This window comes from Thecamonas trahens (assembly GCF_000142905.1).
Source record: "Thecamonas trahens ATCC 50062 unplaced genomic scaffold supercont1.15, whole genome shotgun sequence".
NCBI lineage: Eukaryota > Apusomonadida > Apusomonadidae > Thecamonas > Thecamonas trahens.
This window is the reverse complement of record NW_013657665.1, coordinates 433,815-449,932: the sequence shown is the minus strand read 5'-3', so window position 1 is coordinate 449,932 and position 16,118 is coordinate 433,815. Positions and strand designations below refer to the sequence as shown.

At 64.5% G+C, this 16,118-nt stretch overlaps 3 protein-coding genes across 3 annotated transcripts; 1 reads left to right on the top strand and 2 right to left on the bottom strand.

The window, feature by feature from the left end:
* Positions 1–311: 311 nt before the first annotated feature.
* Positions 312–3,323, top strand: AMSG_02608 (serine/threonine protein kinase). The gene has a single exon (XM_013904059.1). The coding sequence runs from the start codon at positions 398–400 to the stop codon at positions 3,248–3,250; it is 2,853 nt and encodes a 950-aa protein (XP_013759513.1). The 5' UTR covers positions 312–397; the 3' UTR covers positions 3,251–3,323.
* AMSG_02607 (Clip1 protein) lies at positions 3,274–4,201 on the bottom strand (the record flags this gene model as incomplete). The annotated part of the gene is made up of 2 exons (XM_013904058.1): positions 3,274–3,286; positions 3,348–4,201. 2 exons carry the CDS (start codon positions 4,199–4,201, stop codon positions 3,274–3,276), a joined length of 867 nt encoding a protein of 288 aa, XP_013759512.1.
* Positions 4,202–4,600: 399 nt separating this feature from the next.
* AMSG_02606 (uncharacterized protein) lies at positions 4,601–16,016 on the bottom strand (the record flags this gene model as incomplete). Its single annotated transcript, XM_013904057.1, has 2 exons — positions 4,601–8,157; positions 8,209–16,016. The coding sequence occupies 2 exons, from the start codon at positions 16,014–16,016 to the stop codon at positions 4,635–4,637; spliced, it is 11,331 nt and encodes a 3,776-aa protein (XP_013759511.1). The 3' UTR covers positions 4,601–4,634.
* Positions 16,017–16,118: the final 102 nt, after the last annotated feature.

Below are 16,118 nucleotides of genomic sequence, written 5' to 3'. Positions count from 1 at the left end.
CCCCCCCCCCCCCCCTTCCCCTCCTCCGCCACCCACCCACTCCACCACCGGCCATAGCCACCAGCCGACCCAAACCCAGACGCCGGCCACCACCACCACCACCTCATTCCACACACACTACACAACACACACCGCACGCCACTCTCCCACCCCACCCACCCCACCCACCCACCCCATCCCGCACCCACCCCCACACCCCCACCCCCCACCCACACCCGCACGCACTATGGCATCCTCCGTACACCCGCTGGACATCCTCGCTGGCTTTTGCAAGCCGTGCTGGGACAGCCAGCCCTCGCTCAAGGTCGTCGTCCGCTGCAAGCACGTCCGAAGATCAACTGGTGTCCGCTGCGAGCTCTGCTCCAGTCACACACACGCATCGCGCTGCGAGCATGCAATGGCATCTACATCGTCATCCGCATCATCGTCCACTTCCGCATCGTCCTCGTCCGCTAGTGTCCTCTCCGCTGACGCCATTCAGTATGCCGTCAAGCTCGGAAAGAAGGGCTGGAAGAAGATCGACGCCAAGCGTATCATCCCCGTCGTCCCGCCGCTGTACATGAAAGCCAACAAGGTGTATGCCATGTGCGACTTTGTGGCCCGCGATGGCCCAGACTGCACTAGCGGGCTCAAGTGCAAGTGGGCCCACTCGCCTCAGGAGCGCAAGCTGTGGAACGTCATTAGACTCGTCCCGCATCTCAACTCTATCGCCAAGATCTTTGCAGACTCTGCGTCCGGGACAAAGACGAAGACCAAGGCCAAGAAAACGTTGGCATCGCACGCCGCCACCACCGAGAATGGCGTCGATGCCGCTCCGCGCGAGCGCTCCACATCCGAGGCCGTCGAGGAGCTGTTCGGTGTGTGGCGAACCCGCAACGAACACCTCGACGCTGTCGAGGACGTTCTTCTCGATTTTGACACCTTCCGCAACTTGCCCGACGGCATGCAGCACCGCGTGTGGCACTACGCTGAACGCGTCGTTGACGAGGCCATCGACATCTCGTCCGACAACTTTTTGGTCATTGCAAAGCTTGTCGCACTCGGCCGCAAGCTCGACTGGTCGCCGACAGAAACCATCGCCGAGTTTATTGTAGAGTCGGTCGCCCGTACCGTCTGCATCGGCGGCCTACACACCGGCTCGGTTGATCCCAAGAAGGCTTTTGCCGCTCACCTCGACATCTTTCAGGGCGAGTTTACTCTCTATGTCCGCGACGATGCCGCCACAAACGACATCATTGGCTACTTTTTCGCCCGCGAGACCCGCGAGCTCCGTGACGCTGTCGTCGCCCTCGTCGAGGCGCACCCGCACATGTCGGTCCGTGTCGGCAAGGCCAAGGTCGAGGCCACTCTTGCCATCCGCCACCAGCACTGCGCACCGTCCAACTACACCGACCTCTTTCGATCTGCCCGTAACGACAGCAGCAAGGAGCCATGGCCGGTCATCTGGCTTCGAGCATGCATTGCAGCCGACGAGGCGGCAACAACCTCGGCCACGGCCGCGACCGCGACCCCGGCCCCGGCCCCGACTGCGACCCCAACTCCGACACTGGCCCCCGCCCCAGAATCCGCGCCAAGCCCAGCGTTGTCTCCAGCCCCCACCCCAGCCCAGGCCCCGTCGAGCTGGGCCGCCGCTGCCGCGCCTGTCTCCGTCCCGCCTACCGCGGCGACGGCGCCTGCTACTCCACCGGGCTTTGTCGCTCCTGCCAACCCACCATCGACCTCTGCCGCCCCACTCACGGACAACGCCTCATTCCACCGCTGGTGCGAGTACTCCGACACAATGGAGATCCGCGTGAGGTTGACGCCCGTTGAAACGCCCTCTGTCGTCCGGCAAGTCGCAGCCGTTGCCAATGGTGTAGCGGTCCACGTCCTCGACACCCCGGCCGCCGAGCTTGGAGTCGGCATCGACTCGAAGACCGTGTATGGTCTACTCACACTGCCTGGCGAGCCGCAGCCCAAGGTTGTCGCTGTCAAGGTTGTCAACGAAACCACAATCCCTGGCGAGGTCCTCTCTGGCATCATCTGCCCCGATCCGTCGGTACAGGCGGCGCTGACGACTCTGTCGCACTCGCAGCAGGCGCTCTTCATGCCGTACCACATCCAGCACCAAGGCGCGGCATACTCCCTCTCCGGAGCTACGACCAGCGAGACTGGCGTCATCACCGCCATGCCGCTCGCGCTCTGCTCAGTTGAGTCGCTGGTGACCGGCAAGCTCCTCGCCGACGGTTCGTATGTCGACGGCGCCCAGCTCGGCACCGACGAGCTTGTCTTTGTGGCGGCGTCGATGGCTCACGCCACCCACGCGCTCTTTACCGCCGGTGTGCGCTTTGGCGACATCCGCCCGTCCAACTTCTTAGTTCTCCGTGACGGCCGAGTTGTCCTCTCGGACTACGGCTACTTGCGGGTCGTCGATCTGCCGTCTGCCGCCGAGAACCTCGGTCTCACCGAGCCGCCCAAGTTTTCCCACGCCGGCTTTCGCTTCCAGGCGCCCGAGGTCCTCGCGGTCCTCGCCCGTAAGCCGGGTGCCGACTTGCTCGCAGCCTTTGAGCTGCCCACCGGCTTGGACGCCGCCGCTGCCACCGCCAGCGCAGGCCTCCTCCGTCTCCGCGAGTCGGCTATCGTCTTTACCCTTGGCGTCGCCCTCGCATTTGTCGGCTCTGGTGGCCAGTATCCGTTTGGCCCAGACGCCAGAGACCACGACCTTGCGCTCATTGCCATGCTCAACTCAGGCAAGCCAGTTGCGCCCGACCTCGCAGGCATTACCGATCTCTTCCTCCGTGACTTGGTGGTGTGGATGCTCGACGCCGAACCGAGCAAGCGACCGAGCCTCGCTGCTGTTGTCAAGCATCCAGCGTTCTGCTCGGCGGACGCGTCTGCCGCCACCCTTGATCGGCTGGAGCGCGCTTTGCGCGCCGGGCGCGTCCCGCCGGCCGTCCGCAATCATCTCGAGTCTGCCATCGGCGACATGATCACGCCCGGAGCTTGTGCGTGGAACGACGGCCTACAGCCCGGGACGTACGAGACGCTGGTCCCGACGAATGCTGCGGGTATGAGGCCGGCGCCGCTTTCGCTCGAAGGATTGGTTGCGTTTGTTACCGGCGCGCTCTCGGCGCCGTCAGTGGACAGAAAAGCCTTTCTCCGCAATCACATGGCACAGGCGCTCCTCTCCGAGTACTACAAAGCCCGAGAGGCATACACTGCGTGGGTCATGCGCCAGGTCGACGATCTCGCCTTTCTCCGCGGCGAGTGATCGTCGTCATGCCTTGCGGTGCTTTAGCACTGCAGCCTGCTGCGCCATCAGCCGACGCTCCCGCATGGCCGCCCGCTTGATCTGGCTCCGCGACGACTCCATTCGCTTGCGCGCCGCCAGAGAGCGGTCGGTGACGTCGGTGGGAAGGCGGACGTTCTCGTCGTTTGCCATGGCACGTGCCTGCAGCTCTTTGGCCTTGAGCCGAATGAACGCATCATCAATGTTGTCCTTGGTCTCTTGCGCAGCTTCCAGCTTGCGCTTCAGGCGCTCACGGCGCAGCCGAGTCCTGGTCTTGCCTTTGACCGGCGGCCGGCGGTAGCGGACAACGTGGGCCTCGTTGGATGCCGTCGCGGTTGCAGCCGCGTCCTCAAGCGTCGGGAGGATCTCACCAGAAGGGAGGAGCCGGCGCACTTCACTTGGGGCCGCAAACAGCGCGTGCCGCTCGGCGGTGCAAAAGTACTCTTCGCCCATCACTGTCCCGTCGTTGCGCCCGATCGAGTAGAAGAAGCCTTTGTGCTTGAGCGCGTATCCGGCAGTCAGCTCGGCCGGCTTGTCGAGCTCGATCCCGATCCACACCGGGTGCTCGTCTGTGGCAAACTGTGGAACACCAATGTAGCGAATGACTCCATCGAGGCCGTGCGATCGCACCCTGTCTCCAAGCGAGAGCCGCGCCTTGGCCTCCCTCAATGCTGTCTGCGTCTCATGGCAGTTGGCGTCGGCAATGGTTCCACGCATCTGGGCCGAACCTGGCCGCGGCTTGCGACTCGCCCGAGCTCCACGCACCTTGCTTCGAGCCACATCTGCCGAAGCCGGCCGGGCTCGCTTTAGCGGCTCGACGTGGTGCGCGCGGACGATAGCGCCGTGATCGGCCCGTGCCTCAAAGTAGAACACGCCGTCGACCGAGCCGTCGCAGGACCCGATGGGGCTTGCCAGCTCGACCCCGACATGCATGCCGGACGCGAATTGGACCTCACCCACATACCGCACAATTCCGGGCACGGGAGTTGTGTCGAGGCCATGGACGGCGACCTGTGAGAAGAAGCGGCAAGGGGAAGGGGTTGGGTGGGTGGGTGTGTGTGGGTGGGGGGGGGGGGGAGGGGGGGGGGGGGAGAGTGAGTGCAAAAGTTTGAATGCAGTTGTGGCCAACGGACTGATCTCCCTCTTTGGCGTGGGGGAGGGCATGGCGAGAGGCGGTGCGTACACGGCTGCCGATGCGGATTCCGTTGTGGAGAGTAGACGTTGTCATGCAGAACAGCAGACTTTGCTAGGTGGAGTGGCAGTGAAAGTGGTGGTGGTGGAGGTGGTGGTGACTGCGGTGGTGGGTGAGTGGGGTTGAGTTGAGTGCTTGTCAGGCTGATAATAAGCTGTGTTACTCGGCTAGCGGTTACTCGGCTGCGTGTGCATTGTCGTCTGCAGCCAAGACATCGCTTGATGCCGAGTCGACATGGCGAAGTGACTGCGAAGCGGCAAACTGGCTCGGTACGATCGAGTACTCCGAATCCGAGATGGCAAGCGAGCCGTCCGAGGCATACACGAGTCGGCGCGGTAGCGGCGAGGGCTGACCGTTGGCCGGCTGGGCGGCGAGGACAGCAGCGGCTTGCTGCGAGAGCACGTCGTGGACAGCGCGACGCGAGGAGATGGAGTGGGCAAGAGAGGAGTCCTCGCTGGTGCTGAGTGACTCGCGGACAGTGTGTGATGACCGAAGTGAGGCCTCGTCCATGGCCAGAGCTTCGGTGAGGTACGATGAACGAGTGAGGCGCGGTGAGGCGTCGGCGCCGCGGACCGATGCGGGATCCCCGGATGGGTGCGCCAGCGGCTTGGGAGAACGGAGGGTGGCGAGGTGGGCGTACTTGGTCTGGAGAACAGAGACCTCGTACTCGAGATCGCTCTTGGCGATGCGCATCTCCTCGACTTCGCCACGGAGAACGGCACGCTCATCGGAGAGGATGCGAACCTGAGCCACCTTTTCCGAGTACGCGGCCTTGGGCACCATGTCCTCGTAAATGCGCGACAGCTCGTCCTGGGCCTCGACGAGTGCGGCCTGGGTTGCCTCCAGCTCGCCCTCCAGAGCCGCTACGCGAGCGAGGGCAGCGCGCCGATCGTGAGCCTCGGTCTCGAGCTTGCTAAGCGCGCTGCTGGCAGAGAGTTCGGCCTGGCCCTTGGCCTCGGCCAGCATAACTGCCTCTGACTCCTTGGCGAGGAACTTGGAGTCTGCGTCGGCCAGCGAGAGCTTGAGCCGGGCGAGTGCCTCTTCAAGGTGAGCGATACGGCGCTGCGCGACTTCAGACTCGCTGCGGAGTTCGTTGCGGGCAGCGGCGACATCGGCGTCGGCTCCCGCGAGCGAGGCCTCCAGCTGCTCAACTCTGACGGCCAGCTCTGCGTCAGTCGAGGTGTTGGCGAGCTTCTCGGTGAGCTCCGCAACTTCCCGGCGCAGGTCGTTAGCGACAACTTGAGCCTCGAGCTTGGCTTGCTTCAAGTCTGCCATCTCGCGCTCAAGTCGGCCGGCGTCGAGGATGGAGATGGACGACTCGTTGAAAAAGTGTGAGACGGAGATGCCAGACGTGTTCCCAGCACCGCCACCACCGCCGGTACCACCCACAGACATCGAATGGGTGAGCACTGTGTTCTCGCGCTCGACCTCATGCAGTCGGGCCTCCAGCGCGTGGTTCCGCGCCTCGACTACAGCCACCCGCGCCTTGGCCTGCTCCAGCTCGTGATTGGCCGCAGTCGCGTCTGCTGACAGCGCGTCCGACATGGCCGATCGCTGCGCACGTTCCCACCCCACCACCGCACCGCGAGCCAGCTCCAGCTGCTCCTGCAGCGACGAAACCTCGTTGTTGAGCTCCAGGATCTGGCGCTGCAACGACTTGGCGTACGCCTTGTGCTTTGACTTGGCGTCAGCAATGCTCTGTCGAGCTTCAGCACGTGCTGCCGCCGCGGCAGTCTCGGCCTCGCCCGTCTTGGCGTGGGCAGTCTCGGCCTCGGCCTTGGCAGCCGCAGCCTCGTCTTCGGCCTTGGCTACCCTGGCGACAGCAGTCTCGGCCTCGGCCTTGGCAGCCGCAGCCTCGTCTTCGGCCTCGGCTAGCCTGGCGACAGCAGCCTCGGCTTCGGCCTTGGCAGCCGCAGCCTCGTCTTCGGCCTCGGCTAGCCTGGCGACAGCAGCCTCGGCTTCGGCCTTGGCAGCCGCAGCCTCGTCTTCGGCCTCGGCTAGCCTGGCGACAGCAGCCTCGGCGTCGGCCTTGGCAGCCACAGCCTCGTCTTCGGCCTTGTCCGTCTTGGCGCGAGCAGCCTCAGCCTCACTCTTGGCAGCCTCGGCCTCACTCTTGGCAGCCTCGGCCTCACTCTTGGCAGCCTCGGCCTCGGCCTTGGCAGCCTCGGCCTCGGCCTTGGCAGCCTCGGCCTCACTCTTGGCAGCCTCGGTCTCGGCCTTGGCAGTTGCAGCCGCAGCCTCGGCCTCAGAAGCTGCGTTCTGGGCAGCCGCAGCCTGTGCTTTGGCAGCAGCAACATCTGCATCGGCCTGCGCCGCAGCTCGCTGCTGCTCGCCAACAAGCTCTGTTGCTTTGGACTTGGCAGCCACCGCGGACTCGACCATAGCTTGAGCCTCCCTGGCTCGCGCGTCGGCAGCTTGAGCATCGGCCTTGGCCGCTTCGGCCGCCGATTCGGCTTCACCCTTGGCTGCCTCGGCCGCCTCGGCTCGCGCCTCAGCATCCTCCTTTGCTGCGACAGCCTCCTGCACGCGCAACTGGGCAGCCTCAACCTCAATCCTGGCGGTCTCGACAGCAGCCTTGGCCCGCGCCTCGGCATCCGTCCTTGCCACCACAGCCTCCTGCACGCGCACCTGGGCAGCATCAGCAGCTTCAACCTTGGCTGTCTCGGCCGCCTCGGCCCGTGCCTCGGCATCCTCCTTCGCTGCAATAGCCTCCTGCACGCGCACCTCGGCAGCCTCTACCTCAATCCTGGCGGCCTCGGCAGCAGCCTCGACCTCGGCCTTGGCAGCTTCGACTTCCCTCGTGCGCACCCCAGCGGCTTCGACAGCCTTGGACTCTGCAAGCCTGGCGGCCTCGGCAGCAGCAGTCATCTTCTCCACATTCGCAACAGAAGACAGAAGCTCACCGCGAACATGCGCAAGTTCCATCGTCGCTTGCTCCAAAGCCTCCTCACTTTCTCCGTGCCGGCGCACAGCCTGCTCGAGTGACTCTTCCAAACGGGCTGATTGTTCGCGCGCATCGCGTACCACCGACCGCATCGCCGCGAGCGCAGAAGCCGGTGCACGCGGCGTGGCGGCCTGTCGTGCCAGCCGCCACACCCTACGGATCCATGGCCCAGGAGATGTCAGCGCGGCGAGTGCTTCGGGGCTCAGCTCTGCAGCGCGCCGAAGCGCATTGTTCTCGCGAGCCAGCTCGATCCGCCGCGCAATGAGCTCCTCAATCGTCGCGGTCACCGCGTCCGCGTCCCGGTCGCGCGATGACTCGTGGATGTACCGCGACAGCGTTTCCTGCATACCTGCAAGTTTGTGCTTCAGTGCCTCCAGGGACTCGCCGCTTGACTCGCTTGTCGCCGTCTTGCACATCACATCATGTGCAAGCGGTCCGACATCGCCAGATTCCAGCTGGGACACTCTCACTTCGAGCTCACGCCGTGCAGCCTCGCTCGCCCGCAGCTGCTCGTACAGCGTTCCGACTGGCTTTGTGCCCACATCTTCCTCATTGGCACCAAGCAGGACCATCTTGCGCCGCAGCGTCAGAGACTCGGCCTCGGCTGCGTCCTTGGCCGACGAAAGCTCTTCCACAGCTGACATCACAGCCTCGGCTCTTTCGGCCTCGTCTGTCACTTCCAACGCCTGGCGCACATTAGCCTTGATCGTCTCGGCATCGACGTCGGCTTCGACTGTCGCACCGCTCTTGTTGCTTCCGACTTCCATCTCACTTTCTCTCGTCACTGTCTGTAGTTGCTCTGACAACTCGGCGTTCTCGTTGGCCAGCTCATCAAGCCGCGCGTACACGGCATCCACTGCACTGGCATCCTCGGCCTCCAGCGCAGCCCGCAGCATGTCCTGGACGTACACCAGCCGGTCCGAAAGCTTGGTCACCCGCTTGTTGAGAACCTCGAGCTTGGCTTCTGCCTCTGCTGCTGCCGCCGCATCCGCCCCAACCTCGTCTCCAGTCGAGTCCTGCGCCTTGGCCTTCAGCTCGGCGTTCTCGTTGGCCAGCTCATCAAGCCGCGCGTACACGGCATCCACTGCACTGGCATCCTCGGCCTCCAGCGCAGCCCGCAGCATGTCCTGGACGTACACCAGCCGGTCCGAAAGCTTGGTCACCCGCTTGTTGAGAACCTCGAGCTTGGCTTCTGCCTCTGCTGCTGCCGCCGCATCCGCCCCAACCTCGTCTCCAGTCGAGTCCTGCGCCCTGGCCTTCAGCTCGGCGTTCTCGTTGGCCAGCTCATCAAGCCGCGCGTACACGGCATCCACTGCACTGGCATCCTCGGCCTCTAGCGCAGCCCGCAGCATGTCCTGGACGTACACCAGCCGGTCCGAAAGCTTGGCCACCCGCTTGTTGAGAACCTCAAACCTGGCTTCTGCCTCAGCATCCGTACTCGCCTCCGTCTCCACATCGTCTGCAGCCTCGCGAGCAGCCTCCACCTCCGCCGCTAACCGCGTATTCTCCAGCTCCAGAGCGCGCTTGGCAGCAAGGACCTCGTCAAGCGCAGCATAGACGGCGTCAGCGGTCCCCTCGCCCTCGGTCTCGAGCGCACGGGTCAGCATCGTCTCTACGTACTGCAGCTTGTCTGCCAGTCGTACGACACGACCGTTGAGAGCCTCCATCTCGGCCTCGTGCTCGGCCTCGAGTGCCTCGATCTCGGCATCGCTCGCGCCACCTGGAGGAGCATCGACCTTGCTACGCTCGACAGCATTTTCCAGCTCGGTCACCTGGTTCGCAAGCACATCGCGCTGGGTCACCAGCTTGGCGTTTTCGTCCACCATCTCGTCGAGTCGAGACACCACCACGTCCAACGCGTTCCGGTCAGAGTCCTCCATCTGCGAGTTGGTCATCACCGCCGACAGCATTCCGTGAAGCTTTTCATGCTTGGCCGAGAGTAGCGACATGCGCTCTTCCAGCGCGTCCATCGCCTCTTGCGACTCCAACTCCAGCTCCTCGTATCGCTCCTCGGCCCGCGCCACCTTGCGCTGCGCCTTGGCCAGCATGTCTTCGTTGGCCCGTGAGACAGCTAGCATTGACTCGACCGCTTGCTTTGCATCACGCAGTGGCACCAAATCATGCAACTTGCGCTCAGCATTGAGAGCCTTCAGCACGTATTCGTGCTCCGACGAGTACAACGCCCGCTCAGAGTCGGCAACTTCATAGTCGCGCTCGTACTCCCGCACCGAGAACCGCAGCGAGTCCACCACCCGCAGCTGAGCCTCCAGCTTCCGCTCTACATCTTCCTTAGCCTTTCGCAGCGCCTCCATATCTGGGCTTTCCTCGCCATTCCCTCCTCCACTGGCCAGCGCACGCTCCAGCTCGCGGCGCGCTTCCGACAGAGCCTCTGACTCAGTTCGCAGCGCCGCCTCGGTCTCGCGCAGCTGCGCCTCGGCAGACGCCTTTTTCTCAGCCAGCTCGTCCACCACAGTGTCGATACGCTCCAGCTTGCTTGCCTCGTCCTCGCCGTCCATGTACCCTGCCAGCATGCCGTGGACCGTTGTCAACTTCTCAGTGAGCACCTGGACCCGTCGTTCGAGAGCGTGCACCCGCGGCCCGTCAGATCCGTCGTCGTCTCTACTCATAGCACTGCTGGCGCTCTCGGCCTTGGCCCGCCGCCGCAGATTGGCGTCGATCAGCTGTCGTCGCGACTCACGGAGCTGACCTTCGGTCTCACCGACCTTGGCAACAAGTGCATCCACAATCTCGGCCCGCCCGCAGTCGCCTTCGGCGTCCACTGTTGACGATGCGCGCCCCAGAGCGGCATCGACCGCCTCAAGTTGCGCCGCCAACTCGGCCGCGCGCGTGTTCGCCGCTGCCAGCGACGACTGCAACGACGCCATCTGGTCGCGCGTTTGCGCCGCCTCAGCATCGCCACGCCGACTCCGGCTGTTGTGCACACCACCCGACTGTAGCCCCACGCTCCCGGTCGACTTGAGCATCTGAGCATCTGCTCGTGCAGCATCGAGCTCTTTGGTAAGCTCGTGAATGCGGAGCTCTGCTGCATTGCGCTGATCGAGCAACTCACCTAGTTCGACGGCGAGGTTTCGCGAGCCCGACTGCTCGTCTCGCAAGTACTCGGAGAGCGTCGACTGCATGACTGCATACTTGCTCATGAGCGCATTGAACCGCGCGTCCCACATGTCCAGCTGATCGCCAAGTGCCTCGTTGGCGGCTTCCAGCTCGGTGTTACGCTCGCGCAGCTGCGCAAGCAGAGAGCCCGAGTTGTCCGCCGGAAGCGAGCCCGTTGCCGAGCCGGGTCCGGAGAACACGCTCGCCATGTCCGACTCATAGTCCGCTGGCGAGCCTAGCGCAGAGCCTGATCGCCGCTTAGCCTGAGCGAGCTGCGCACGCAGCTGGTCCTGCGACGTCAGCAGTGCGTCCTTCACAGCATTCGCCTTCACAAGTTGCATTTCCAGCTCCGCGCGCTCTTCCACAAGCGCGTCAAGCTGGTCCAGGAGCTTACCACCGCCCTGCTCTTCGTCGGCCACATACGTGCCAAGCAGCTCACGCAACAGATCGTGCTTATCGGCTATCGCGCGAACCCGTGGACGCAGCGTCTCGTCACCCAAATCCAGATCGAACGCACTTGCCGACAAATCTGCCGCAGACTCGTTGCCGTCAGCCGCGTCAAGCCGCGCCAGCGACGTCGATAGCTGCCGTCGGAGAAGCGCCTCCTGCTTGCGCGGCGACGATGTCTCGGCCTGCTCTACCTGGAACTGCAGCGACTTGATCTTTGAAGAGAGCACCAGATTCTCGTTGGTCAGCCGGACAATCTCCAGCTGAGCCACCTGGCTCTCGTGCTCGGCCACCGACACCGCCTGCTCTGCAGCGTGGATCTTCTCCTCCATCGCCTCCTTCTCCATTGCCACAGCCTGAATGTGTCCCTTCAGCTCCGTTTTGGACGCCGAGTCGCTCTCGACAAACTGTCCCAACATCGCATTCGCTGCACCCAGGCGTCTGTTGAGCTCGTCAATCGTGTCGCGGAGCTCGGCCTCGGTTGCACTCGCCGACGCCCGCTCTGACGCAAGCTGCTCATGCAGTGCTTGGATGGACGAGTGCGCAGAAGCGCTGCCGCCCATCGACACCGCCCGGCGATGGCTGCCCCGATCAAGCACGTTGCCCTGTGCCTGACGGAGCACCTCGAGCTGCTCTGTCATTTCTGCCAGTGCTGCGGACGACTCGGCCCGTTGCTGCGCCAGCGCCGCCTCCACATCGGACTTTTCCTGCAGGATGCGGTCAAACTCATTGGCGAGTGCCTGCGAGCCCTGAGACTCGTTCTCTAGGTATGCCTTCAGGATGGACTCCATCTGCGCATGCCTCGATGACAGTGACTCGACCCGATTCGCCAGACGCCGCCGCTCCGCCTCGTCGGTCTCGGCCTGAGCCTCAAGGCTTGCCACTTGCGATCTGAGCTCGGCGCTCTGGCCGCTGCTGACAGTCGTCGCCGACACGACTGCCTCGCTCGATTGAGCCTGCTCCAACGCCATCTGGGCCTCAGCGGCCTTGAGCGTCATCGCCTCGAGCGACTTGGTCGCCGCGTCCAGCTGGCCCGCCAACTCCACCTTTTCCGCTGCCAGCTCGTCGAGCCGGGCCTCGACTTGTCGGGCTCCTGACGCGCCGTCGGTGCCCAGGTATCCGGCAAGCATCTCTTGTGTCACCTGCAGCTTCTCTGCAAGCACAGACGTCTTCGATTCGAGGGTTTTGCGCGCCTTCAATAGCGCCGCGTTGCGCTCCTTGATTGCCACATGCTCTGACTGCAGCTTGGCCAGCTCAGACACAGAAATCGGTGCCCGGTGCTCCATCTTGTCGAGCTCAATGGCGGCAAACCGTCCCAGCGAGACCATGCTCCGTGCACCCTCGAGCTGTGCCTTGGTCGACGCCAGCTGACGACGTAGCACCGCAATCTCCAGGTGAGGATCCTCGGTGGTAAATGACGCAGACCGCTCCCGTGTCAGCCGCCTGCCCGCCAACGAGCGGCCTTCAAGCGGTGAGAGGCCGGTTAGCACCACAAGCTCGTCGAGCGCACCACGCGCTTGCGGGCCCAGGAGCTCAGCTTCAAGGTGGTCAACCAGCTGCTCGACCCCAGCCCGAACCCGCCCCGAAGACTCACGCAGCGCATTCAACTCGTCCACTTCGGCATCCAGCATGGGCGCTGCTCGCTTCGCCATAGCCGCCACAGAAGGCAGGGCAGCTGGTGGCGCAGGCACGTCCAGCGCTTCAGCAAGCTCCAAACGGAGCTCATCAGAGAGAACATCTGGACTTTCAGCCTCAAGCTTGGACACCACGGCGACAAGTTTCGCCTGGGCCGCGTGCACTGCATCTTGCTGCTGCGCCACGTACGTTGCCAGCTTCACCCCACTCTTGAGCTCCGACAGCTCTTTGGCAAGCTCGCTCTGTGCCGCAGACGTCTCGCCGCTCTCCAGTCGACTCATCAGCGCATCGACGCCCAGCGCACGCGCGGCCTCAACCCGGGACGACAAGTTGAGGAGCTCCATAAATCCAAACGTAGCGTACAGGCCCTCGACTTGCCCCTGCAAGCTTGCGTTGTGGGCAGAGGCGTGGATGAGCGCGACTTCGGCCACGTCGCGCGCCGAGGTAGCCTCTGCAAGCTCGAGCTCGCCGCGCTCCACAAGTAGCGTGTGCAACTCGCGCTGGCGTGCTTCCAGCGCGGTCTCCAGCTGAGCCACTGCTTCGGACTCGAACGCCTGATACGCGGCCTCGGCCAGGCGCTCTAGCTGCGGCCCCAATCGCTCCGCCAGCGCGTCTAGTGGAGTGTCGCGACTGCCGTCGTCCGATGACGAGTCCGAGCCTGAAGCAGAGCTAGCATTATAGCCGCCAGTATCCTTGACCTCGCTAGCGTCGGCTGCTGAGCCAAGAACCTCATGACCCACGAGTGCAGCTGCAATGGAGACGACAGACTCGAGGCGTTTGACCTGCGCCTGAAGGGCGCGGACGCGAAGCAAGGCTTCATCGTCGGCGCCAGCGCTGGTCATGATGCCCTTTGCCGAGGCGGCCGCCGCCTCGGCCGAAGCGTGGGCGTCGGCAAAGTGTGCAAGGTCCATGTTAGCCGAGAGCACCTCGACCTGCGCCTCCAGGCGAGCGTTGCCTGCCCGAGCGGCGTCCAGTTCGCTCCGCAGTCTTTCCAACTCAGACGTTGGCATGGCCAGCGACTCGGTGCCACTCTCGCCGTGTTCGATGTCGGCTGACGGAACAGGCGATGATGCGCGCGAAGATGAGCGCGACGAGACTGCAAGCAGCTTCAACTGTGCGAGCGCGTCGATGAGTCGGGCCTGCTCGTTGTCCACTCGAGTTTGTGCGCGCGCCACAACCTTGTCTGGTGATGGCGGCAGCTGGGTCTCGGCAGTAAAGTCGCTCATCGACTTGGTGGCGGCATCGAGCGCAGTGCGCGCTGCGTGAGGATCGGCACTATGCAGCGCCGACGATGCAGCGCGGAGGTCGCGCGAGACCTCAACAAAGAGCGTATCATAGCGGGCGGCGGCCTCGCGTGCAACACTTGCCGCAGCAAGCGAAGTCTGCATCGCCGACACCTTGCCCTGCAGCCGTGCCATCCGAAGCGCGGTCGCGTCCGAGTCAGACAGTGAGCCAGACCGCGAGCGGCGGCGGCCCTCAGCAGCGAGCGCAGCGACCACGGGCGACTTGGCCGGCGTGCCTGCCGGTGTCGACGTTGGCGTCAAGAGCGTGCCCGCCGCCGCCGCGCCCGCCGCCGCCGCCTCGCGCTTCGCCAGAGCTTCCGCGTCGCGCGCTGCCTGAGCTTCAGCCAGTAGCTGCTTGCAATACGTGCCGAGCGTGTCGTTGTTGGCCTGCAGCGTCTCGGCTGCAGCTCGAATCTTGTCGCGGTCAGCCCGTGCTGCCGCGAGCTCAGCCTCGAGCTCGGCCAAGCGGGCTGCCGCAGATTGAGCACGCTCACTGGCCTGGACGTGGCCCGAAGCCTCTGCCCGCGTGGCTTCCGCCGACTCCTTGAGCAGGAATGCCAGCTCGTCCTTGTCTGCCTGTAGCTGGGCAATGGTGGCCTTGTCGGCGGCGGCGGCCGCAGCAGCAGCCGCCGCCGCGGCCTCCATGTCGGCGAGGGCGTTCGACTTGTCTGCAAGTGCAGCCTTGGACCGCTCGAGTGAGGCCTCAAGCGCAGCGAGCTCGTCGCGGGACGCGTTTTGGGCCTTGGCCGCGTCGGCGAGTTGTTCGCGGAGGTCTGCCACCTGCGCAGCGTGTCGCGCCTCAATAGCCTCAAGCTGCGGTTTGAGCTTGAGCTCGACATCGGCGCGGATGGAGGCCTCGCGCGAGACGGAGCGCTTGGTGAACTCTTGCGAAAGCGAGAACGACTCGCGCGATTTGTCCTTGAGGATGGCCTGCAGCTCGGCAATGCGCTTGTGCGCTGCGTTGAGCTCTCGAGTCGGAGCCGGCGACGTCGTCCTAATGTGAGTCAGCTTCTCGCGGAGCATCTCAATGGTGATGCAGAGCTTGCGCTTGGTATCCTTGTGGGCCTTGAGCTCCAGGAACAGGTGCGAGTCTTCGCGCTTGGCCAGCTCGGCCCGCGCATCCTCCAGCTGTGCCACCAGCTCCTTCTTGTCTGAAAGTGCAGCAGCAAGGCCCGCCTTGAGCTTGGCCACTCGGTGGGCCGCCGAATTGCGGTCCGACGCGTACTGCGCTTCCAGCGCGCTTTTCCACGCTTCGATCTCGGCCAGCGAGTTGGACTCCATCGTCACCAGCTCGGCCCGCTCCTCGTCGGTGGTGCAGAGTTGGCGGTAGTAGTGCGACCGGGCGTAGATGGTAGTCCGCATAGTGAGAAGTGACGACTGCAGGTCATGAACTTCGCGTTGCAGTCGGGCAATGGTCGCCTGGTCCTCGTCGGCGGCCGCAGCAGCCGCGGCTGCTGCGGCCGCTGCCTCTTGACGCGCGCCCTTGAGCTGTCGCGAGAGGATGGCTTTGTCGCGACGAAGCGTGTCTACTACAACCGCCGATGGGTCAATGTGGCCATCGTGGTTGGTGCTGCTGGCGCCAGCCTTGGCAATGGCGCGGCTGATCTCGTCTTCGTACTCTTTGGACATCTGTCGCTTGTATGTAGAGCTCCGGTGCTTCGACTTTGCCAGCGCCCGCGGCGATGACGGCTGCTCCAGCTCGGATGCTACAAGAGAGTCAACGATAGGAGTTGACGCCGCCCGCTCGCCCAGGCCCACCGATTTGAGCCGACGAGCTGCGCCACCGCGCCCACCACGCCGCGAGCCACGTCCGCGCCCGCGCCCGCGCCCACGCCCAGCCACCACTGACTTTCGCTCAGGCACGGCGACCGACCGCGAGCGGGTAAGACCAGCCCGCTTACGTCCGTCGCGCACTGTACGCTTGGAGCCAAGCTTGTGCCCGCCTTCACTTGTAGCACTCGCAGCACTCGCGGCGCTTCCGTCCGACGACCCGCGTGACAGCTGCCTGCTCCCCCTCGAGCTCGCCGAGTGATCGCGCGCTCTGCTGCCGCCGTCGAGGGAGAACGGGGCGAGCAAGTCGGTCATGTCGCTGTAGTCTCCAGCATACCCGCTTCCTAGTGAGGCCTCGGACATACCTCCCTCTCCTTCTCGCTGCAGAGTCGGGTGGTGCCACGCTGCGCGCCCTCCCCCCCCCCCTCCGCCCCGCCGCGCGCGCGCGCGCGCGCGCGCATGAAC